Genomic DNA, 26,636 nt, shown 5'->3' on the forward strand with positions numbered 1-26,636 from the left:
ACCCCCAACCACCACACTTCAATGCATCCAAGTTTTTAGCCTTCAAACACCTTACAAGAGCTATAGCATTCAATACAAGATACAATCAAAGAGATCAAATCCTCTCCCAAGTCCAAAGATCATTCCAATCAAATAGTGACTCGTGAGAGAGAGACTTGTGTTCATTTGAGCTCTTGTGCTTGGATTGTTTTTCTTCTTCATTCTTTCTTGTGATCAACTCAATTGTAACCAAGGCAAGAGACACCAATTGTGTGGTGGTCCTTGTGGGGACCTAGTGTCCCGTTTGATTGAGAAGAGAAGCTCACTCGGTCTAAGTGACCGTTTGAGAGAGGGAAAGGGTTGAAAGAGACCCGGTCTTTGTGACCACCTCAACGGGGAGTAGGTTTGCAAAAACCGAACCTCGGTAAAACAAATCACCATGTAATCCGCCTTATTTGCTTGTGATTTGTTTTCACCTTCTTTTTTGGACTCGTTTATACTCCTAACGCTATCCCCGGCTTGTAGTTGTGCTTAAAGTTTATAAATTTCAGATTCGCCCTATTCACCCCCCTCTAGTTGACTTTCAGGGTATTTATAGGGTAGTCCTCGCTCCGTATCCGACCCGAATCCGAAGTTGCACTATCCGGGTATTACCCGTATCCGTCCCGAATATAAAAATACCCGAATCCGTATTAAAAAATACAGGTATTTGCACTATCCGTATCCGGACCCGACGGGTATACCTGACCTATTTTCACCCCTAGGTGATATTTTTGTTTGGTATTCAATGTCTTTATGGAGAGTCCATTTTTCCTCACAAAGTTGTATTTCTATTATCTTTTATGAAAATATTCAAATTCTTGACTTCATTGTTGCTTCCAGAACTTGTTGCCACAAACTAGGGTGTGATATACGTATTGATGAATAAGATTGTGTGTCGTCGCAAGGTACGGGTATGGGTTACAATGGGCTCTAAATTTTCCACTATAAGATTTAAGAATCAGATCAAATTAGGATCGAACCCTATTTTTATTCATTTTTGAACTAGAATTTATTTAGGGTCCTACCATTTTGTGAAAAAACATTTGGATCGTGATCCATTACCGCCCCTAGATACGTGCATCATACTAGTTTAAAATGGAGAGTGGTATTTTACTATAGTTCTATGCCATATTGGAACAAACCAATGCGAAATGAGCAATACAAAATTTTAAAGAAAATCGCCTCCCGAGAGGGATCGAACACAAGATTTGGAGGTGCTACTCGAAAGTCTTAACCATTACGTTGGATACCCTTTCGCAGCATTGATAAATAAGATCCAAGTAATTTCTTGTATGTGCTTTACTGCTATAAATAATTGGATGCTATGACTCTTAAGAAAAGTTGAGTGTTTGTATTGTTATTTCAGACAACGAAGCTATCGCCATGCCCTGGTGTAGTTCTTTCAATTCTTCTAGAAAATGGGACGACACCAAGTTGCAACACATTTTATGTCTTACTCGGTGTCATTTGTTTATTCAGTTTTTTTAAGGTGGTGCCCTTAGTTTTGTTGGTGTCCTCATTTTTACCCTTAGTTGTGTTTTTTGCTTAGTTTTGTCCTTCCAATGCTATAGAGTAGAAGGGTAAAACTAAGCAAAAAAATGCGATTAAGGGTAAAAATGAGGAAGGTAGCAAAACAACGTAATGATAAACTGCATCAGTTGGTAACAACAACAATATCCTTGCATGCATCAACAAGACAACAACGTAACATACAAATAATTTGTATGATACTTTCAATTGAACTTATTCCGTCCCAGATGATTATGCAGCACCAGGCACAAGCCGTGCATCAATTACAGGTACAGCTAGGAGTACATGACCAAAGAATACTAATTTATACAGATCTATTTCATGATCATCTTTATGCCTTTTGAAACTGAAAAAAAATAGCACAAGAGCGCAGCAGTTCTTGTTACAAGCTGCAAACCTGCCATCAATTCTTCAGAAAAAATTTCGAGTATATCCTCTTGCAGTACGGACTGGTCCTAAGTAGTTCCTCATGTGGTAGGATTGCATTTATCAGTGCGGAATGAAGTGAGCCCTGAAACTCCCCTCACAGTAACAAATTTCAACAATTAGTTACTACAAAAAAAAATCCTAAGAACAAATATCCTTTTTTCATCAGTTTTACCTTTGAATTCTTGAGAGCAGAGTAGACGACATAGTTTGCATAGCAGTGCGGAAGCAGTTGCTCCAGGTGTGGCGTGGCAAGGAGTTCCAGTATGATCTTGGCCTTGTCAACCTCCTTGAACACTTTCAGGCATTTCTCCACAACATTGCTGCTGAACTTCTGCATGGACAGGTGGATATACTTGCCTCCAAACTGTTGCGCAAGGCTTGAATTCGCAGTTGGTATCTTCAAGTCCAGTACAACCTGGACAACGTAGTTCCTGCAACCATAAAAATCTTGCAAGTTGGTTCCAGAGATGCAACCTGATAAAAGTATGAGGAATTTTGGACAGAGTAGTGTTGTTACCCATATGCATCTTCGGCAAGCTTAAACCCATTGTGAGCAATGGCGGCAACCAGCTTGTCCCTGTGCTCACCACGCGACCGCGCAATGCACCGCTGTAGGACACAGCAACCGTGGATTTGCATCCCGATATCGACGCAGTGGAGTGCAGCAGCAGCAAAGATCGCCTGAAGGTTGTAGCTTGTCAGTTAATATATATCTGATCTTAAACGAAAAGTGAGGCCACAAACTTCAGACATGTGAAAGCGGTCCAAGACAAATCTGACATCAATCAGTGTCAAAAGAATGTCAATGGCCATAATACAGTTACAGAATTACTTATATCTGCCTTATCGTCTCTTTTTTTTCTGAATGGAAAGGTTTGGTCTAAATTTTGTAACAAAGAGCTCATCTACAGAAGATGTAACCACTAGAATAGTAAAAGAAAAAAAGCTCTAAACTTCAGAGCAAATGGCGGCATACAAAAATTCCAGATGCACACCCATACAGACCTTATTATCGTTTGAAGCAAACGAATGCAAACACTTTTGCACGACATGGTTGCCATTGGTATCCTTGATGAGCTCCAAGAAGCCAGGGCGCAGAGCATCCATGACAAGACCAATCTCTTCCCTTGCACTGAGTCTCTCGATCAGCTTCTGCACCGCCCGTGTTCTGAAACGCCATCACCGAATTCAACCAAAACCACAAGCCACCCAGGGGCAAAAGCAAAAATATGCACATTGATAACAACAACAACAACAACAAACAAAAAAATCTGGGAGTGAATTGACAGTTATACCCATGGACGTTGAGGGATATCCTGACGAGCGCGAAGGGGTCGGCGGTGAGGGTGAGCACAAGCGTCATCCTCTGCCCGTCGTCGCAGACGGCGAGCAGCTTCTGCATGAGGTAGTTCCCGAACGGGTCCACCATCAGCTGCGCGGCGTGGCGCGAGACGCCGGCGAAGATATAGTCGACCTCGCGCTTGCCGTCGTCGAGCCTCTGCTGCAGCAGGCGGCACCCGTGCTGGTCGCGCGCCATGTGGTACATGACCCCGCGCAGGCCGGCCAGGCTCTCGCCGTGCCACTTGGCCGCCGCGGCGGCTCCGCACTTCTTGGGGCTCGTCGTCATCACCGAGCCGTTCTTCCTCCTCACGCTCTTGCACCGGGCCCTCGGCGTGGCGGGAGAAGGCAGAGGCACATAAGGCGGCGGGGAGCACCGGATGTCCCAGCCGTCGGCCGCGGCGGCGTCGTCGAAGGTGACGGGAACAAACAGAGAGCGCATGTGCGCGTAGTGGCTGGCCATGGAGAACGAGTGCATGGCGACAAGGTTCTCGCCTTTCGTGGGGAAGCCGTAGCCGGTGGCAGCGCCCGGCGCCGGCAGCTCGTCGTCGCCGTCGACGAGGCCCATCGCGGCGAGCTCGTGGATGAGGAAGGAGAGGTCGGCGTCGTCGTCCGCGCCGGCCTCGCTGCCGCCGAGGAGGCCGACGTGGTGGAGGAGGGGGATCTCGTTCAGCAGAATCTCCATCTCCCTGTCGACCTTCATCTTTCCCCGGTGAATTAGCTGCCGGACTCCGATCGGATCTTTCGATATGGGGAAACTGCGTGGGGAGTGATCGGATTGGGTTCTATTGGTCCGCGGAGAAGGATTGGGATTGGAGCGAGGGGGGAAGGTGGTTTCTTGGAGACGGGTTGTTGAGACATGCAGAGGAGGAAGGAGAGTGGCGGTGGTGGTGGGTGTTATATACGGATAGAGCGGGAAAGTAGTGGTGACTGAGGTGAGGTGGGGAGAGTGCCTGCTCTTTATTACCGAGTTTATTTGGACATTGTCTCTAACCCTTTTTTTTTATTTTGACATATCTACAAATTTTACAATTTAACTATCCTAATAGCATATCCAACAAGAAGTCTTATAACTGAGTCCAACAAGAAGTCTTATAACTGAATCTTAAAAACTAAAATATGATCTGATTTGAAGCGCACAAAAAAAATTTGTAGTTCTAATAGTTGGTCTTATAAAATAAATCATGTTATTTAGAAAAAGAAAGGTTAGAAACAGTGTACAGCATATGGGGTCTATACGTAGGACTCGAGAGACTGAACCTGTAGTTATTTGATGATGATTTTTTTTAAAAAAAAAATAGGATCCCTATTAGAGCAAGTTTTTGGTGTTAGAGTGCTACAATTCGAAATACAACTCAGATTATGACTCTGGTTGGAGATGCTTTAACATAGTAAGAGAAAACCATGTTCTAGTTGAGCCTATAGAGAAAGCAAAAACATGTATGTGAACTATATACTTAAAGAAGAAGAAAAAAATGTCGGTGTATGTTGTGTTTATAATCAGACCCCCTTTTGTTTTCTTCCCGTTGTATATTTGTCCGTCTTCTTTGAGACATTCAGATGGATACAGGATATGGTTACCATGCATTTGAAGTGAACAAATCTAGTCTCAAGCAAGCCGATACCATGTTCTATCTCCGCTGGTAAAGATCTGTAGCCGAAGCCTAGTGTGCCCTGGTATTTTTCACTCACAACAATTAATCCTGCGAAGGAGGTCACTCCACACGCACACACAGAGAGAGAGAGACAGAGAGAATATCTGCGAGTTTACCGATTCAGAGCAAATCTATTTTGAGGTTAACGGTTGCACGACGATTGGGCCCACTCCTTGACACTGACCCATTCCTGTGGTCCTCCGGTGTTGCCCAAGTGTGCTGGTGATACTTTCACAACAAGACATGGCTCGGATCCGATCCGCCCGGTGCGCTTTTTGGCCATGCTGTCAGCGACACATGCCTGCACTGCGCTGCACCTTTTTATTTTCAGGAGCTAGAAATATCTCTATGTGCAGGATATTTCTGCCTGCTGACTGCTGAGGAAGGAGCTCAGAGGAGATATTTGCAGAGTGTTGTCCGGGACGCAGTAGTGGTTGGGCCCAAAAGGATGGGCAGGCATTTGGACGCGACCAAGAAGTGGATAAACGACCTGATGCTATGCTACGCTATCCGACGCTTGTGTGCCCTGAACCTCACGCTAGGCCATGGACCAGGGGACTCGCCCTGCGCCTTTTTCGTACACAAGGCGGTGTGGCCTCGAGCATCACATCAGGGTTATCAGTTGAGAACGGGTCTCGTAAGGACGGTTTCATGACACGTAAAATTTTGCTTGAGATATTTGCATCGTTTTTTTTCCTTCTTCCTTCTCTCGTCGAGCTGTTGAAATTATGACGGAGAATTTAACATGGCAGGTTCGTGACAGACGATGTTTGAAAACCAACATACCGAGATCAGAATTTGAATGCCCCCGCAGATGATTGGGCCTCTGAATCTCTATCAAGGTTATAAATAATCATCCGCACGACGGTGTGTTTGGACAAAAAACATCCTGCTAGCTTCTTCAGACCACCAAATCCACTTAAATAGGATATGAAGAATACCAATAATAATAAGATAATTACCTGAAATGTATGGGCAAGATCTATAGGCGGCTCTGCCAGAGGGCGGACGGTCCGCGCGCTAGGGGTCGGACGGTTTGCGCGCTAGAGGTCGGACGGTCCGCACCACCCTGGCGGACAGTCCGAGACTGACCAGGGGCGAATTTCAAACCATAAATCACCCAAAAAAATTCAATCACAAAATTAGAAAAAAAAATATCCATTGAAATGAAACCAAATTTTTGCACTGAGCTCATGAGGATGGCCATAACCAATTCCACCAAACAATTTGGTGAATACTCTAGCCAAAAACAGATCCGAGACCAATTTATAGAAACCCTAAAATCCACAATATTTGAAACAAATTGCTTGGAGAATTTAAATACCGAGAAGAAGACATCGTTGATGAGCGTCAAGAACTTTTTCGGACAGTCGTCGCTCGAATGCGAATCTCCAACCACGCAAAAGACGAATGTTTTCTCAAACGAGTGGAGAGAGGCGGTGAGGGCAATATAGAAAGTGATTCTGTTGTCTGCCTCGACTGACTAAAAAGCCATGCGCGAACGGTCTGCGCCTTAGAGAGCGCAGATGATCTACTCTGCCCATCGGACTATCCAGACCCTGATGCGGCGGACGGTCCGCGGTCAGAGGGCGAACGGTCCGCGGCCTGACAGTCTGTTATTCATTCTGTGTCCATAGAATAAATGGAGATATCTCCTTTTACAACGTGATCTTTTAAAAAGTGATACCTAATATCAATGTACTTTGTTCCTGAGTGTTGAACGGGATTTATAGTTAATTTTACGGCACTCTCATTATCACACATAAGAGGTACATTTCTGAATGAAATCCCATAGTCCAATAGAGTTTGTTTCCTCCATAATAATGGAGCACGATAATTATCGGCCGATATATATTCCACCTCGGCGGTAGAGAGAGCGACCAAGTTTTGCTTCTTAGAAGACCATGAAACAACAGATCTTCCAAGAAATTGACAACATCCGGAGGTACTCTTCCTATCAACCTTGCAACCCTTAAAGTCCGAATCCGAATAACCAATTAATTAAAATTGAACACCTTTAGGATATCATAGACCAATGTTAGGGGTATGCTTTAAATATCTTTTTTTGGCAGCCTTCAAGTGCACCTCTTTAGGTGATGCTTGAAACCGAGCACACATGCAAACACTAAACATAACATCGGGCCTAGGTACGGTAATATAAAGTAAACTACTAATTATTGAACGAAAGAGTTTTTGATCAACAATTGTACCTCACTCATCTAAGTCAAGATGATCATTTGTTGTCATAGGAGTCTTGATTTACTTTGCATTTTTAAGCCAAACTTTTTGAGCATGTTCTTCAAATATTTAGAATGACTTACAAAAATTTCAGCTTTCAAATGTTTGATTTGAAGACCGAGTAAGAACCTCAATTCTTCAATCATAGACATTTCAAATTCATTTGACATCATTTTGCCAAACTCCTCACAAAATGACTCATTAATTAATCCAAAAATAATATCATCAACATAAATTTGACAAATAAATAAATCTTTACCAATTCTTTTAAGGAATAGAGTAGTGACTTTCCTAATTTTGAAGTCTTTAAAAAGCAAGAAATCACTAAGCTTGTCATACCAAGCGCGTGGAGCTTGCTTAAGCCCATATAAAGCTTTAGAAATCTTGTACACATGGTTAGGTCTTTTGGGGTCCTCAAAACCGGGAGGTTGTTTCACATGCACTAGATCACTAATGTAACACCCTGAATTTGCGGGTATAAAATTTCTTTTCTAAACATCCACCAAATTCAGGTGTTATCCTCTCTTTTCCTTGCTTTTCCTTCCTTTTTCCTAAATAGTGAAGAGTTATTTTGTCTTATATCGGTAAAAGCCTCGTAAAATAAAACCCTAGAAAGAGTCCTTGATTGCTGCATAACATTGCCGAGACATTTTTTTGTTGAATTGTTATGTTTGTGCATCAATTCAAACTCACTAAATATATTTGAATCTCTTATTCAAAAACTATAGTTAAATTCGAATAGAAATAAGAAAGGGAAAGAAATATAAAGGAAAACCTCCCTCAACCCCTCCTTCCCAGCCCACTCCACGGCCCACCCCGCGCGTCGCGCTACCCAGCCTTCCGCGGCCAGCTCTTCGCGGCCCACCAGCGCGCCACGCCAGCCCAGCTAGCCCGCTCCCCTGGCCGTGGCCCAGCCACCACCCCCCGGCCCACCCCCGCGCGCGGCCGCGCGACCCACCCAGCGCCGGCGCCCCTACCCCAAAACCCTAGCGCGCGGGTGTGCCCCAGCCACCGCCGTCGCCTGCATGCGGGCCCCGTGCGTCATCCCTCCCCGGAAAACCGTCTCTCCCGCCCAGCCGCGACCTCCCGTGGCGGCCACAGCGCGCACAGCACAGCATCCCAAACCCTAGCGCCGCCGCCTGCAAGCCGCTCGCCCAGCCGCCTGCGCGCGCTCTCCCTGTCGTGTAGCCCAGCGCGCCGCGCCTGCCCAGCCCTCGCCGCGCCCCAAGCAGCCATGTCGCGCGCGCCCTAGCGAGGAACGCCACGGGCCCTGCTCCCTCGCGCGGGCGAGCCCCACCCCAACCCCATGGCCGGGCGAGCTCCCCCCCTCTCCCCGCGCGTGAGTCTCGGCCGAGCAGCCGCAACCTCGGTCGTGGTCGGCCTTGCTGCGCCCCATTCTCCTCTTCCCCGTCCTCGGCGAGTTCAGCCATGGCCGTCGCGGGCACTTGCACTGCGTTGCGTGCCCACAGCCCTAGGCGCGGATCCCCCACCGCCGTCGCCGTGTGCTGAGGCCTTGGCAGAGGGCCCGAGCCACCTGGTATGGCTAGCCCAACGGCGCCGGCCCCGACAACAACAAAGACGGTGATCATCACCGACATGAACTACTACCCGGTGTCCAAGTGCCACTTCGACCTCAGTGACACGGTGTTCGGCAGGCTGGCCAAGCCCGGCCTCAACGACAAGCTCCGCCCCTCTGGCATCATCGACATCGAGTTCACTAGGATTCATCGTCGACATTGGGGGTTCGAGTCTAGTTTGGTTGCGCGGAGGCATGTTATATGGCGACCTCCAGATTTATGTTGCCGATGTGGTGCTCCATCTCGGCAATAGGAAAGTATCTTTCCCCTATCTTTTCCCTTGTCTTTGTGGTGCTAATCTTGTATGTCATATGATTGGTAAATGGAGGTGTCAAAAGAAATTAAATTGTCTAAGATATACGCATAGTGTAATTTAGGTGGCTTTTCATTTGTGTGACGTAAGAATTAGAGTAAAATGCAAGGATGCTAGGTGTTTGTGTTCTAGCTGGTAGAATAGATGGAGTCTATTTGTGGGGTTAAGTAATTTCTAGGTGTATGCGTAGCGTGATTAATATCAACTCGCAGGTTCTGAATTATCACTCATTTATAATAAACACGATATTTGTTAGTGATCCTCTCGTGTCGCGCATGTGTTTTGCACGTGGTTACGTGCTGATCCGCGTGTCGTCCACGTTCGTCGTTTACGCTGTTCCGCGCGGTCGCACACGTTATTAAATCCATGACGACCCACTCGTGTTACGTTAACTTCATAACAATATCGTCAACATACTAATAATATTATTTCATCACACCACAAGTCTATATTATTTAATTAGCTATTCATTCGATACTTATTAAAGTGACCTTCTAATTAAAACTGTTTTATAGTTTTTAACTCACGCTTTTATAAATAGATGTTAATCAACCTGATTAATATCATCCTAAATATTGTTAATTAATTATTTGTTTGTTGTTGTTCGTACACGACATCTTTTGCGTGTCATCGTGTTGTTTACGCGCGTAGTCGTGTTGGCTCGCGCGTATCGCGCGCTGTCACGCGCGTTGTCTCGCGTGCCGTCCGCACGTTATTTCACGCTGTGTCGCGCGTCGTCACACGTCTTTCGCGCGTTGTCGCGCGCGTTATTAAATTGTTTTGGCTTATGATCATTCATATTGATTAATCACCTGTGTAGTTGTTAACTATTAGAATATCAAATTAATCGAAACTAAGCAGTGATGTTAATTTATATTTTATAAATGTCCTGACTATTACTTGCGTAACGTAAACGTTATAACTTCTCGACCGTAGCTCCGACTGTTGCATTCATTTTTCCTCACGTGATCGTAGAAGCGAGCTATATTCCGTATTACATATTTTTATCATGTTTTCCTTTGCATGGTGTAATGTTCTTACGCAAGTATATGTTTGCCTGTGCCTGTTTGTATTCGTCGTGCATCGTGAATAGACTGTGATCCATTTCCGAACCTCAAGGAATTGAAGATCGAGCATGGTGACCAAGTGATCCGGTTCTTCGAGTTCTACGAGATTGAAGACCCTGAGCATCTGTTTGGTGAAGGCAAGTGTTCTCTGACCCATTATGTCCCATTTACTTTATAATTCACTGTCCCGCATACTATGACCAACCTAAGGATTGACTAGCTTTCTATTTATCTGGTCCTTGATTACCTTTTGGGCTACTATGGTTAGATTCATGCTATTGCTTTACTTTAATCAATGAACATGATGTGAACACTTATGATACGATGTTGTCTCTATGATTATGATGTTGGACTGGTGATACTTTAGGGGGCTCGAGTAGTTTCTCGAGTGCCTCTCCGTAAGGACTTGTTCGTTGGATGATCGCCCGGGAAAACAGTGCAACCATGAGGGTAGAATGGGACGCCCTTAGCTGAATAATTAGAGGAACTGGGGTGTAGTTCGCTTCGCCGTCGTGCCGTTAATGGGGCTCGGTGTATGCGGCTCGCTCTGCCAAGGTTGGTTCGCCCCTTGGGGAGGAGTGCGGTGCATTTAGGAAAACTAATGGGCGGCTACAGCCTTAGGAAATCTCTGTAAAGGCTTCATAGTGAATCCCTGGCCATTCACCTCGGGAGTGAATAAGGGTCTTGCAAGCCCGGGCTAGAGAGGGAATCACGACTTTTGGGTAAAGTGCGCAACCTGTGCAGAGTGTTATGAAACTGATATATTAGCCGTGCTCGCGGTTATGAGCGGCCAAGGGAGCTCCATTGATTAGAGATACTTGATCAGAGATGTTCGGATTACAGGTGGTGATGAGAATGGTGGGTTTTGATTATGATTATGGTAATGGTAAGTGGTATTCTTTCCGTTTGGAAAGGGTACTTTGGGTTAATAACTTGGGTTAATGCTAAAACTTGGCTTTCTACTAGTAATAATAACCTGACCAACTAAAAGCAACTGCTTGGCTTAATTCCACATAAAGCTATTCCACTTCAACTAAACAGGACATTTGCTGAGTACGTTGATGTGTACTCGCTCACCCTTGCTTTCACAAAACACCAGGTTGCCTTCGGTGCAATCTATGCTCAGGTAAAGAAGGCGATGAGGTGGATTTCCATGAGTTCCAGGACATCGATGAGTTCAAGGATTAGGCTAGCGACCTCCCCCAGTCAGCTGCCTGTGGTGGGTTGTTTACGTTGGCTACATTTTGATTCTGTGTACTCTTTATTGTAATTCGAAGCATTGTGCTATGATGAGTCATTTATGTAATCGCTGTGTACGTGAATTACTGATCCTGGCACGCACATGGTTCGCATTCGGTTTACCTTCAAAACCGGGTTTGACATAAGTGGTATCAAAGTCGTGCTGACTGTAGGATCGTTAGCCTAGAGTAGCATTGGCCGTTTTAAGGACTTATTGATTATTACTTCACCCCATCCTTGATTCTGCTTCAAAATATTGGTCACCTCGACTAATTTTATGTTGTGCTCCTATATGCCCCCTTGCCAAAAATTATTTTATTCTAGTATGGTCTATACTTCTCTCAATCTATTAGATCTGATCTCGCTGTTGTGCTTGCGACATCTTTGCAGGTGCCCCCTGATCATAACCTTCTTGTCTTTTGGGATTCTTTTATCTTTCGTCATTAAATTGCTACCATTTGACCATCTTTATTCTCTTGGTATTGGCATGCTCGTACCTCAATACTCTTGCTTTAAAATACTCACATATGAATTTCTCCTGCCTACTTAAACATTTCAGTTTATATGTCCATGATCTTACTGTCTTTTGAGACCCTTTCCTATTCTATTGATAAGTCGCTATCTTTTTGGCAATTTGTACTTTCTTGGTCTTGGTATGCTCGTACCATTGGAATCTTGCATACTCTTATTTTTATATATGCTTACCTTTATGTCCCAATATAAATATTTCAGTTAACATGCCCTTAACCACCCTTGTTTCCTAATGATCCATGAGTGATCATTTTATTTTGCACACCTGTAGTAATCTCGTTATTTCCTTGTAACTCCACTCGGTAATGAATCTTTACTTCAACCCTTCTGTTGGAACCTTACCGATCTTACCCTTGATTGTTTTCTCCACTTTGTCATTTCGCGAGTCTTGTCTTAACTATATCCTTTGTTATGCTTTTTAATTATTATCATATGCACCCTTGACACCTCTATATCCTACATTGATGTTTGTCTCATACCTGCCCTTTAAAATCGCCCCTCTTCCGTCTCATACCTTCTTTCTCTTGGTCGTATCCTCTTCTTTGGCTCGCGAGTTTGTAACCTCATCCTTGTTGTGCTTTTGCTTCTTATTGCCTTTACCCTTCTCATCTCTCAATCTTACCTTGGTGATTATGCTATGTTCGTTATCTAAAACCTCCAATCTCCCACCTTAGTTCTAGCGTGGTCTCTTACTTATCTCACCCGTGGTTATATCCTATACTTTACCTCTTGCAAGACTCATCTTATTTCTATTCTTGATTGTACCTAGATTCGTGGTTTTTTATGCACATTTACCTCTTCCTTTATATCCTTGCCTATTATCACCTTTGACCCTTGACCTCTCTCCATATTTACCATGATGTTTACCTATTTCTTAGCCTCACTTATTCCATTTCAATCCGAGAGTGTTATTTTCCCTATCCTGCTCTTGTTCGTTTCCTTTCCCTTTGTCGCTTTGCAAGTCTTGTCTTACCTTAACTTCATCCTTTGTTGAGCTTTTGTTTGATATCATCCTTACCTTTGTAATCTGTAGATCTTGCCTTGATACTTATCTTAGGTCTGCTTGTTGAAATCCCCTCTTTTCTATCTCAATTCGAGAGTATGTTTTACTTATCTCACCCTTGACTATATCCTCTTCTTTACCGCGTGTAGGCCTAGACTTAACTCCATTCGTTATTGTATTTGTACCACTTGCTCTTCTATGCCTTTATCTTTTCTCTTACACCCTTGTACGTTATCGCCTTTGGCCCTTGCGATATTTATGTCTTCTACCTAAATGCTAACCTTAAACTTATCCTTTAAATCCTCCCCTTTCTTTCAACCCAGTTTGAGAGTTGCGAGTTACCTACCTCTCCCTTGATTTCTTTTCACTTCTTTTCGCCTTACAAGTTTTGTTTCAATTCCATCCTTAGCTATGTGTTTTATTTGCTATCACCACCTCCTTGTCATCCATCGATCTTGCCTTGATACTTATCTTTATTCTGGCTCTTTAAAATCTCCTCTCTTCCACCTCAATTAGAGAGTGGTTGTTTACCTATCTGGCCCTTGAACGTACCTCCTTCTTTTTCATCTGCAAGTCTTGTCTTAACTCCATCCTTTGTGGTACTTATATCCTTGGTTATTATGCGCATTTACCTCCTCTCCTACATCCTAACATGTTATCACCTTTAAACCCTCGTGATATCTATGCCCTTGCCCTCATGCTTACTTTGAACCTACCCTTTAAAGCCACCTCTTTTTCATCGTTGTTTGAGGATAATGCCTCACCTACTTCACCATTGATTGCTTCCCATTTTTTGATACCTCGCACATTTTGTCTAAAATACATCCTGGGTTATGTTTGTCTGTTATCACCTTAACCCTTGTCATCCCTTGATCTTTACCATGATGCTTATCTTGCACCTACATTTTAAAGCCTCCTCTCCCATTTCATTTCAAGAGTGTTGTCTTACCCATCCCGCTCTTGTTCGTTCCCTTTTTCCTCTGTCGCGTTGCAAGTCTTGTCCTAACTCTATCTTTTGGTGTGCTTTTGCCTTTCACCTCCCTTACCTTTCTAATCTCTAGATCTTTCCATGATGTTATCTTATGCCTACCTTTTGAAATATCATCTTTTCCATCTCAATTTGAGAATGGTGTTTTACCTATCCTGACCTTGGTTGCATTCTCTCCCTTATCGGTTACAATCATTGCTTTAGCTCCATCCTTTACTATGCTCATGCCCCTATCCTCTATGTTCTGTCGCTCCCCTTGTCTTTTGATGGCCTTAAAGTAGTTTCCACATTGTAAGGAAAGACCACCATTTAATTAAAAGTTACGTATAGCAACGAGATGTCTGTTGTTGTATGTTTGTGCTATTTGTCTTTGTGTTATGACTGATTTGCTTCTTTGGAATGAGTGTTGGTGTGTTGTGGCCCCTGGGTCTGCAATGACATCCGTTTACTAGTAGAGTGTCGTAGAGTTAATTAGCTGGGTGCTCTCCCTTTTCTCTCTTCAATCCATCCATGCTTACCTTTTCTATCTATACCCTTCCCTCTTGCACCTTTCTAGTTGGCATCCTACAACCTCTCTTAATTAGTCAAGATCGGAGTCGGTAGCATCTTCACCAAGTGCGTATCAATGCTCCTGTTAAGGGGGTTAGCCGCTAACCCCGATGAAGACAATGCGATCAACATCAACCAACAAGATCAGAGTGGCGCAGCGGAAGCGTGTCTGGGTCCTAACCCACAGGTCCAAGGGATCCTCAAGAATTGCATCAATTGGTTTCGAGTATCTGAAGGTCAAAGCAACCAGTCCGCAAGTTAAGCTAGCAAAGTAAATGTTGAATGGAATAAACTTTGAACAATCAATGAACCGACCTTGTTTTTCTTGCTAGCTTCTTCTTGAATCTCGAGGGCGAGATTCCTGTTAAGGGGGTTAGATTTGTAACACCCTGAATTTGGTGGTATAAATTTTCTTTTCTAAACATCCACCAAAATCAGGTGTTATCCTCTCTTTTCCTTGCTTTTCCTTCCTTTTTCCCAAATAGTGAAGAGTTATTTTGTCTTATATCGGTAAAAGCCTCGTAAAATAAAACCCTAGAAAGAGTCCTTGATTGCTGCATAGCATTGCCGAGACATTTCTTTTTGTTGAATTGTTATGTTTGTGCATCAATTCAAACTCACTAAATATATTTGAATCTTTGATTCAAAAACTATAGTTAAATTCGAATAGAAATAAGAAAGGGAAAGAAATATAAAGGAAAACCTCCCTCAACCCCTCCTTCCCAGCCCACTCTGCGGCCCACCCCGCGCGCCGCGCTCCCCAGCCTTCCGCGGCCCACCAGCGCGCCACGCCAGCCCAGCTAGACCGCTCCCCTGGCTGCGGCCCAGCCACCCCCCAGCCCACCCCCGCGCGTGGCCGCGCGGCCCACCCAGCGCCGGCGCCCCTACCCCAAAACCCTAGCGCGCGGGCGTGCCCCAGCCACCGCCGCCACCTGCGTGTGGGCCCCGCGTGTCATGCCTCCCCGGAAAACCGACTCTCCCGCCCAGCCGCGACCTCCCCTGGCGGCCACAGCGCGCACAGCACAGCATCCCAAACCCTAGCGCCACCGCCTACAAGCCGCTCGCCCAGCCGCCTGCGTGCTCTCTCCCTGCCGTGCAGCCCAGCGCGCCATGCCTGCCCAGCCCTCGTCGTGCCCCAAGCAACCATGCCACGCGCGCCCTGGCGAGGAACGCCACGCGCCCTGCTCCCTCGCGCGGGCGAGCCCCACCCCAAACCCATGGCCGGGCGAGCTCCCCCCTCTCCCCGCGCGCGAGTCTCGGCCGAGCAGCCGCAACCTCGGTCGTGGTCGGCCTTTCTACGCCCCATTCTCCTCTTCCCCGTCATCGTGAGTTCAGCCATGGCCGTCGCGGGCACTTGCACTGCGTTGCGCGCCCGGTAGCCCTAGGCGCAGATCCCCCACCGCTGTCGCCGTGTGCTGAGGCCCCTGGCAGAGGGCCCGAGCCACCTGGTATGGCCAGCCCAATGGCACCGGCCCCGACAATAACAAAGACGATGATCATCACCGACATGAACTACTACCCGGTGTCCAAGTGCCACTTCGACCTGAGTGACACGGTGTTCGGCAAGCTGGCCAAGCCCGACCTCAACGACAAGCTCCGCCCCTCTGGCATCATCGACATCGAGTTCACCAGGATTCATCGTCGACATTGGGGTTCGAGTCTAGTTTGGTTGCGCGGAGGCATGTTATATGGTGACCTCCAGATTTATGTTGCCGATGTGGTGCTCCATCTCGGCAATAGGAAAGTATATTTCCCCTATCTTTTCCCTTGTCTTTGTGGTGCTAATCTTGTATGTCATGTGATTGGTAAATGGAGGTGTCAAAAGAAATTAAATTGTCTAAGATATACGCGTAGTGTAATTTAGGTGGCTTTTCATTTGTGCGACGTAAGAATTAGAGTAAAATGCAAGGATGCTAGGTATTTGTGTTCTAGCTGGTAGAATAGATGGAGTCTATTTGTGGGGTTAAGTAATTTCTAGGTGTATGCGTAGCGTGATTAATGTCGACTCGCAGGTTCCGAATTATCACTCGTTTATAATAAACACGATATTTGTTAGTGATCCTCTCGTGTCGAGCACGTGTTTTGCGCGTGGTTACGTGCTGATCCGCGTGTCGTCCACATTCGTCGTTTACGCTGTTCCGCGCGGTCGCACACGTTATTAAATCCATGTCGACCCACTCGCGTTACGTTAACTTCATAACAATATCGTCAACATACTAATAATATTATTTCATCACGCCACAAGTCTATATTATTTAATTAGCTATTCATTCAATACTTATTAAAGTGACCTAATTAAAACTATTTTATAGTTTTTAACTCACGCTTTTATAAATAGATGTTAATCAACCTGATTAATATCAGCCTAAATATTGTTAATTAATTATTTGTTTGTTGTTGTTCGTACACGACATCTTTTGCGTGTCATCGTGTTGTTTACGCGTGTAGTCGTGTTGGCTCGCGCGTATCGCGCGTTGTCACGCTCGTTGTCTCGCGTGCCGTCCGCGCGCTATTTTATGCAGTATCGCGCGTCGTCACACGTCTTTCGCGCGTTGTCGCGCGCGTTATTAAATTGTTTTGGCTTATGATCATTCATATTGATTAATCACCTGTGTAGTTGTTAACTATTAGAATATCAAATTAATCGAAACTAAGCAGTGATGTTAATTTATATTTTATAAATGTCCTGACTATTACTTGTGTAACGTAAACGTTATAACTTCTCGACCGTAGCTCCGACTGTTGCATTCATTTTTCCTCACGTGATCGTAGAAGCGAGCTATATTTTGTATTACATATTTTTATCATCTTTTCCTTTGCATGGTGTAATGTTCTTACGCAAGTATATGTTTGTCTGTGTCGGTTTGTATTCGTCGTGCGTCGCGAATAGACTGCGATCCATTTCCGAGCCTCAAGGAGTTGAAGATCGAGCATGGTGACCAAGTGATCCGGTTCTTTGAGTGCTACGAGGTTGAAGACCCTGAGCATCTGTTTGGTGAAGGCAAGTGTTCTCTGACCCATTATGTCCCATTTACTTTATAATTCACTGTCCCGCATACTATGACCAACCTAAGGATTGACTAGCTTTCTATTTATCTGGTCCTTGATTACCTTTTGGGCTACTATGGTTAGATTCATGCTATTGCTTTGCTTTAATCAATGAACATGATGTGAAGACGTATGATACGATGTTGTCTCTATGATTATGACGTTGGACTGGTGATACTTTAGGGGGCTCGAGCAGTTTCTCAAGTGCCTCTCCGTAAGGACCTGTTCGTTGGATGACCGCCCAGGAAAACAGTGCAACCATGAGGGTAGAATGGGACGCCCTTAGCTGAATAATTAGAGAAACTGGGGTGTAGTTCGCTTCGTCGTCGTGCCGTTAATGGGGCTCGGTGTATGCGGCTCGCTCTGCCAAGGTTGGTTCGCCCCTTGGGGAGGAGTGCGGTGCATTTAGGAAACCTAACGGGCGGCTACAGCCTCAGGGAATCTTTGTAAAGGCTTCGTAGTGAATCCCTGACCATTCACCTCGGGAGTGAATAAGGGTCTTGCAAGCCCGGGCTAGAGAGGGAATCACGACTTGGGAGTAAAGTGCGCAACCTTGCAGAGTGTTATGAAACTGATATATCAGCCGTGCTCGCGGTTATGAGCGGCCAAGGGAGCTCCATTGATTAGAGATACTTGATCAGAGATGTTCGGATTACAGGTGGTGATGAGAATGGTGGGTTTTGATTATGATTATGGTAATGGTAAGTGGTATTCTTTTCGTTTGGAAAGGGTACTTTGGGTTAATAACTTGGGTTAATGCTAAAACTTGGCTTTCTACTAGTAATAATAACCTGACCAACTAAAAGCAACTGCTTGGCTTAACTCCACATAAAGCTAGTCCACCTCAGCCAAACAAGACATTTGCTGAGTACGTTGATGTGTACTCACCCTTGCTTTCACAAAACACCAGGTTGACTTTGGTGCAATCTATGCTCAGGTAAAGAAGGCGTTGAGGCGGATTTCCATGAGTTCCAGGACATCGACGAGTTCAAGGATTAGGCTAGCGACCTCCCCCAGTCAGCTGCCTGTGGTGGGTTGTTTACGTTGGCTACGTTTTGATTCTATGTACTTTGATTTATATTATGTAAATGGCTCTAGTCTGTAATATTATTACTTACTCTTTATTGTAATTCGAAGCATTGTGCTATGATGAGTCATTTATGTAATTGTTGTGTATGTGAATTACTGATCCTGACACGTACATGGTTCGCATTTGGTTTACCTTCAAAACCGGGTGTGACAACTAATCTCACTATTTAAGAAGGCACTCTTTACATCCATTTGGTAGATCTTGATATTATGAGCACAAGCATAGGCAAGAAGGATTCGAATGGCTTCCAATCTTGCTACGGGTGCAAATGGCTCACCAAATTCCAATCCTTCTACTTGATTATAATCTTGTGCCACTAGTATTGTCTTGTTTCTTGCCACCAAACCATATTCATTATGTTTGTTTCAAAATACCCATTTGGTTCCAATAACATTGTGATTCTTTGGTCTCTCAACAAGCTCCCAAACTTCATTACGGGTAAAGTTATGTAATTTCTCATGCATTGCATTCACCCAATCAACATCAAGTAGAGCTTCATCTACATGGTTAGGTTTAATGCAAGATACAAAAGAGAAATGTTCACAAAATGAAGCAATACGAGAGCAAGTTTGAACACCCTTACTTATATCACCCACAATTAGATTTGTCGGTTGATCTTTTATAATTGAATGATGAATTCTTGGAGTAATTTGAAAATCACCAGTGCAGGCTTGAGGATGGATCGAATGACTTGAGATATCTTGAACACGATCATCCTCAATTTCATCATTTTGTTGGCTTTGGTGGGTTTCCTCATTTATAGTTGAAGAGGATGGAATGGCAACAATACTACCATCATCTTCTTCTATTAGCTTTATTTCACCAATAGCCATGATTTTCATAGCATTTCTTAATTATACTCCACCAACATCATCAAGGTTCCCATTTTCATCTTGAGATCCATTTGTTTCATGAAACTCTACATCATATGCTTCTTCAATGATGCCATGAGTTTTGTTGAAAACTTTATATGCCTTGCTACTTGATGAATATCTAAGGAGAAAACCTTAATCACATTTCTTCTCAAATTTAGAGAATCGACTGTCTTTCCTTAAAATATAGTACTTGCAACCGAACACCCTAAAATAAGAAATATTTGGTTTTCTACCAATAAGCAATTCATAGGGAGTCTTTTTTAAGAGCTTGTGACAATATAATCTATTCGATGCATGACAAGCAGTATTAATGGCTTCGGCCCAATAAGAATCCGACACATTATATTCAGCTAACATAGACCTAGCCATATCAATGAGTCCTATTTTTTCTTTCAACAATTCCATGTTGTTCCGGTGTATACTTGGAAGAAAATTCATGTTTATACCCTTATCATCACAATATTCATCAATTCTAGCAATTTGAATTCCGACCCATTATCACTTCTAACTTTCTTGATGTCAAATTCAAATTGATTTTGGGCCAATATAGCAAATGACTTAAATGTTTCAAACATATTTGATTTATCCCGAAGAAAATAGACCCAAGTAAATCTAAAATAATCATCCACAATTACAAGTCAATAAGAATTACCACCAATACTCACAAAAGATGTTGGTCCAAAGAGATTCATGTGAAGTAATTTCAATGGTCTATGAGTAGACATTTGACTCTTGTAAGGATGAGTATTTGCCACTTGCTTCCCGGCTTGACATGAACTACACAATTTGTTCTTTCCAAATTTCACATCCTTCAAACCTCGAACTAAGTCATGCTTGGATTAAGTGTGACGGAACCTCCCAAGTCATTAGGCCCACCTATAGTTGTCTTTGTCCAATGGACCTTGGGCAACCCTATAGATGCACATAATCACTTGACAAGTTCGGTATGTGTATCTTTTTCCTTTCCCAAGAGCGTTTCACCCGTTACACAGATATTACAACACATCAGAGGAACGAATAAGCGGAAGCGAATTACAATAACTTAGTTTACATTCATTAAAATATAGAAAGAGTATTATTATTACATCACCAGGATATAAGAGTGCATAAGTATTATTATTATTACAAACCTGGGAGGCAAAACCCCCCTCCCACATAAAAGTATATTGTTTTTCAAAAGGAAGGACCACGTCCTTCCGCAACCACGTTACTGTTGAGGCTCATCCTTGGGCACCACATCCTTGGGCACCACCTTAGTGCAAAAACAGCAGAAGTCTGCTGTTTCACCACCTACAACAACATGGGTTCAAAAACCCTAAGTACGAAGTGTACTTTCGCAAGTCTTACGCGTCAAAATAAAAGACTCTCAAGGATATGCTGGCTTAAGGGAGTCCAGGTAAGGCTTAATCAAGAATCAAGACTCTGTTTGCAAAAATGCTTACTAATAGTGGATCCTTAAAAATCCAGTTTTATTAGCCAGTTAAGTCATTACCTGTCATTAGATTTCTTTCTACCCTAGTTCAAGCACTTGGCCTATACTAGCCATCCTTTTATCAACCCTTCTTGTTCACTGGAATGCTATGTGTGAGTCAGTTACCAAGTCTTCATGTCCAAGAAGTAACGACGATTTGAATCGATTAATACTCAGCTAAGGATCTCCAATCACACAACATATTTAGCACTTAACCCTTGCATATGTCAACTCGCCACCAGGGTTCTTAAGACCAGACCGGGTTCACGCCAACCGAGAGCATAGATACACCACCGTCCAGCCTCTTGCCACGGAGGGTACACGCTACTCTCGCCATCTCTCCACTCCCATTGCATTTTGGCCTTTCTAGTATTAGTCTGCCCAAGACAAAGCTTACCCATGACGAGGCATGTGACCAGTTAAAGGGTCCTCGGTCAGCAGGCCCACATCGAGACGGTCCTTAATCGACTCAGATGGAGACACTACACCGAGACTCTCTTCTCGTGCAAGTCACCGGCCCAGTCTCAGCTTTATCTTTTCAAACCCAAAGTTTGGTACCTGGCAGAGGTACATCTTTTCCGATGTTGCACTCGTCATGGCCATGATGGATCCACCATCAAGTTTTATTTTTGAAAACATCCCATCCACTGTGAAGTATCACCTTTTGTTAAAAACAAAACATTTGTTTTTTTCTAAAGCGGGACTAAGCATCATAAAACCCTTTTGAATAGAACAGGTAATCAAGGAATGGTAAATAGTTCCAAGGAAGGAAATGCAGTAATTGGTTTAACACCCAACTCCTATCACCTAATGCATCATTCAAGTGATAAAGAGATTTAAACAGCAAGGAGGTGGCAAATGCACCGGGGCTTGCCTTGTGTTGTAGGAGAGTCGGGCTCTGTTCCATAGATGTCAAAGTAAAAACAGTTCCCGGTAGGTGGATTTTCTGCTGATGGAGTAGTCTCTTCCTCTTCAACAGTCACTTCTTCCTCATTCTCTATATATAACCATATATAACCATGAATGCTCATGTAATGCTTATGAAAATGCAATAATAGAGAAACTATACTAAGTTGTATCTTGAATATAACTTTCCTTCACGGTACTCCAGAGAACTAGGGTTTTTGGAGTCACTGTTTTATTTCATAGGGCAGACACTACTTAGAAGACTAGGGTTTTGGGTTTAGGGATCAAACATTGTCCAAATCATGTCTAACTTCACCCATGGGTTCTAGGAACCAAAATGAGTTCACCCAAAAAGTTTTATGATTTTCGGAGCTATCTATTAATTTATAAAATTCAAAAAGACTAGGTTTAGGCCTTCTTAAATACTACATAATTCCTGGTTTGGGCTAAAAATCTTGGAATCATTTTTATTAAATACTAGGGAAATTTAGAAGTCCAACAAAATTGGTCTCATATTTTTATTATTTTTCTCGAATTCTTTATGGATTTCTAAACTTTCTAAGAAAAAGAAAAGGAAAACCTATCAACAGTATTGGGCTGACACCGGCCCAACCAGCCCAGGCCTATGCAGAATCCGGGCGCGCCCGCGACCACGCGGTAGACTTTGCGCAAAGGCCCCTATCGGTTCAAAAATCTGAGAAGAAGTCCTTGGCTATTTTCAATGAGTCACTGACACCTTTCCCTTAGCCCCCTCAAACTTCTGTGTCTTTTAAAATTAAGTCCTTGACCACGGACAGCGGCGAGGCTGAACATCCCCCCGGTCTCGCCAAGGCCATGGAAGGCCCGAGCACACGTTGGTACCTGCTCCACCAAATTCTACCCTACCCCGAGCCATTATGGGCATCAATTTGGCTCGCACGTTCAGAGAATGCCCTACCCACACGCACGTCGGAATACGCGACGTCGAGCCCGCGTTCCCACAAAACTGTGCCCGTAATGGTCAAATGGTCGCCACGGTGAGCTTCATGTGCATACAGGGCTGCTAAAACAATACTTCCGAAGCACAGAATCATACCAGGATTGTCTGGCCACGGAGCACGGAGAGTTCGTGCTCGACGGTGTCTGAGAAGGGGAAAACGGCGTCGCGACGATCTCTGGTGGAATTAGAGGGACACGTTGAGGCTATACGTACATAAAGGACTACCGATTCACCTTGCACAACTAATTTGGGAAGAGGAGGAGGAGGCAGTGCAATTTTTGGCTTTAACCAAGCTCACTGAAGAACTGTGAGCACCTCGCCGTGGTTCCCTGCGCTATTTAAAGGCACGGCGACCCGGCTAGCGATCCGCGGTCACAAAACACATTGTTAACGCATGGCAAACACGTAAGGAAGGAGCACAGTGAGGTAGAAAGGAGGCCCAAGTGACACGGTGACGAAAAGACCGAGCCACGGCGACTGCCGGTGAAATATCTCCGGCCGGACCTCAGCCAAGTTCGTGGAACCGTGACACGGCACAATGTTATCATGTCGCGGTTGTTCCTATCCCCAATTCATCTGATCCCATCCAAATCCACAGTATCACTGATATTTTTGTTCTTCAGATATTTCCTGTGCCACTGATCTTCATCGTTTCACTGAACCGACCTCCTTTCACCCTCTCTTTTTCTTAATTCTTGTTAAGAACAGGGTGATCTTCATTAATAAAAATTGTTCACCAAACAACAGTCTTCAAGTTTACTATAGGATTCATGGATCAATTTTACATAAATTCTCTGATCTGGTGCTCTCAATTCGACTGCATTTCACTGAAGCCATAACATTCTGAATCCGATTTTCAGTATTGCCCTATTCGCATAACTTGTCTCTGACAGCTCAACTTCATCACACTATTTCTCTGATTTTTGTACAATACCCTAGCAAGCCAACTGCATCAAAGCTACTCTACTAAAAACCAGTTTTAACTTTGTTACAGACATTTTAGTTAAACACCCATTAATTCGAGGTCCACATGGTCCCAAAGTCAGCCCTATACAACTGTTTTTCTGAAACCTACAGAACCCTAGTCTGGTAGCTCAACTTTGAGGTGGTTGTTCGTTAAATTCCTCTAGGTTTTTGGGTTAAGCCTTTTAATCAAACTTATCCTCCTATCATAGCTCTATCATCTTGATGTATTGATCTAGGACAGAATCCTCATGGATTTCTCTACTACCCTATAAGGGTCCAACGAGGGCGTCCACCCTATTCACCGTGCCCCCGCTCCCGTCATCCCCGCCGAGTTGCCAGCCAAGTCGCCCCGCGCCGCTCCATTCTCGCCTTCACGCCCTGCCTCCTACGGTCCCACCCCTTTCCCCATGTACGCACCCCGTCCCCAATTCCTCCCGCTTCGCTCGCTATGGCAAGACTACCGCGGCCGCCCTCCACCCCCGATGCATCCATTTAAAGGGTCTGATCTGTGGACATCGCAACAATGGAGGCGCTCCATCCTCCCAGGCATCTCCATCGGCGACTGGTACTGTCCATCCTGCCGCGCCCCGCACGCATCTTACATGCCCCTGCCTCCGTCACCAATGACGCGCCAAACATCCTCCCCACGGCGGCGTCGCCGTCGACTGCGCCCTCCTTCCATCCTCGCTCCCACGTCTCGCCCGCGATCCACAGGAGCTGTGCCCGCCATCCGCGCTCCGCATATCGCGCCGCCCTTCCATCACTTCCTCCTTGCCTTCCGTGCCTCGCGCACGCTCTTTTTAGCCGTCGTGCAGCTCTCGCTCTCGGCCGCCTCTGTCGTGAAGTTCCTCTGTCTCTTCTCTTCCTCCCGGCGCATCGGGCTTGCCTTCCAGCTTCGCCTCAATCCACTCATCGGTGACTCCGAGTGGCTCGTCGTCGACGAGGCGGAAACTGAAGCGGAGGCGCCTATGCCGGTGCCGACCCACCACAAGTAGCTCCTTGCCGCCACCTCCTACCTCGACATGCTCAACGATGCCTCCCGCAACCGCCCGTACAACCTCGCCATCGACGCCACGGTCATTGACCCCACCTTCCGCGTCCTCGACATTGGGTGAGCCGTGAGCCTTCGTTTTGCTTCAGTTTCAGCGCCCCAAAGGTTGGATTGGATTTGGCTCCAGCTCCTAAGGATGATAATGCTCAGGTACGATTAATCCAGATCTCCCCCTCCTCCACCGAAATCATCCTCTAGAATCTCCCGATCTTTACTCTGCCAAAGATCCTATACACGCGCGGCTATTTGTAGTGTCTGCCCTGCCCTGCCCGGCCTCGTGGAAAGGCGCTCCGCTCTTGGCTCTCCCCACCTGCGGGCAGGGGCTGTTGGTTCGGGGGGAGGCAGTCAAATCCGCCTGCGGCTGAATCGGGGGAGAGGGGGTGCATGGCGGAGGAGAACAGGCAGCAGCGGCGGCTGTTCGCGAACCTGCGCAGTGTCCAGTGGCAGATCGATCTCGGCATCGTGCCGGCGTCGCCCGGGGCCTCCGTCGACAAGCTCTGCCACGCCGCCGCGGATTCGCGGAGGAGGTGAGGCTGATTTGCCCACTTGCTGTTTGGTGCGGTTCTTGTCGTCAGGAATCTCTTCTCTTGTTTGTGTGTTTGGCTGTTGTTCTCGTCCTCTCATGACTATGACGAGAGAGAGAAAAAATGGGTAAAAAAATTGTCTTTTGCCAAGGAAACATTGCAATAATTAAGAGTTAATGCTTCCAATTGTATTACAGTATCAAGAAACAACTCATTGGAAATTTGCATATCTGGTTAAAGGTTATTTTATTGTTCACGTGGCTATGAATTTCGATGAGACAAATTGCCGCTGAACGGCTGGTTGCTGAAGTTCAACTTGTCATCTTTATATGATTGGGCCAAGGGTTCTTTCAACTGATCTAGGTGTTTCTGGTTTCTTGTAGGTATGTTAGTTTGAGGCGCCGCCTTATGGTAGACCCGCATCTTCCAAAGGAGGAGGACAGATCATCCAACCTTGTTGTTGACAACCCGCTCTCTCAGAACCCAGGTATTTTTGTGCTAGACATGATTTCATGACCAGAATGATAAGCATGAAATTTTGATGATATATCTTCTGAATTTAGATGTTTATTTTGTTTGCTACCCGTTTACTTTTGACAGCCTTAATAATTAATGTTAGTGGGAACTACTATGTTTATTTTGCATCGTCATCGTAGATTCCTTATTTCTTCAATGTAATCCTAATTTATGTCAACCCTATGCGCCCTTATGAAATTGCTGTGAAAATAATGTTGTTCTAATATTTAACAGCTGTATATTTTAGTAAAAAAAGATCATAATAGACACTCACAAAATAAATAAATAAATAAATATGCTTACAAGTTCCCTCTATTTCCTTTTATTAGTCAGGCTTTCTTGAAAAGGTCGCAAGCTCACACTTGTTTGGCTCTATAGCACTTCTTGCGAAAAGTGGGAATCTTTCTCTAACTGAATTAATGTTAGAATGGAGCCGAACAAGTTTATGTTTTTATGCGACTTCAAGAGTTGACAAAGGTTTAAGTTCAGAGCTCCAGAATCAGAATTGGAGAGTTCTTTCTGTAGGTAAGCCTATACACTGGGACTAAAAAGCCATGTTTTATTTTCAGGCTATTTTTAGCAAGTCATTTTTGTATTAGAACTTTACTCAAGATAGAATGTGGCAATTTCTGTATTACATAATGGAACATTTGTCCTTGTGAGGGATGATGGGAACTGATACACTTCACTGGTCCAGCTAATGAATGTAGCATAGAGGTTCCTGGTGTTTTA

The 26,636-nt window shown here is 44.7% G+C and overlaps 1 protein-coding gene across 1 annotated transcript; it reads right to left on the reverse strand.

Moving 5' to 3' along the window:
• Positions 1–1,755: 1,755 nt before the first annotated feature.
• Positions 1,756–4,027, reverse strand: LOC100192099 (uncharacterized). The gene is made up of 5 exons (NM_001137522.1): positions 3,276–4,027; positions 2,986–3,148; positions 2,498–2,661; positions 2,153–2,411; positions 1,756–2,062 (listed from the first exon to the last, which is right to left on the reverse strand). The coding sequence occupies exons 1-5, from the start codon at positions 4,019–4,021 to the stop codon at positions 1,955–1,957; spliced, it is 1,440 nt and encodes a 479-aa protein (NP_001130994.1). The 5' UTR covers positions 4,022–4,027; the 3' UTR covers positions 1,756–1,954.
• Between the last annotated feature and the right edge of the window lie 22,609 nt (positions 4,028–26,636).

This window comes from Zea mays, chromosome 10 (assembly GCF_902167145.1).
Source record: "Zea mays cultivar B73 chromosome 10, Zm-B73-REFERENCE-NAM-5.0, whole genome shotgun sequence".
Lineage (NCBI taxonomy): Eukaryota > Viridiplantae > Streptophyta > Magnoliopsida > Poales > Poaceae > Zea > Zea mays.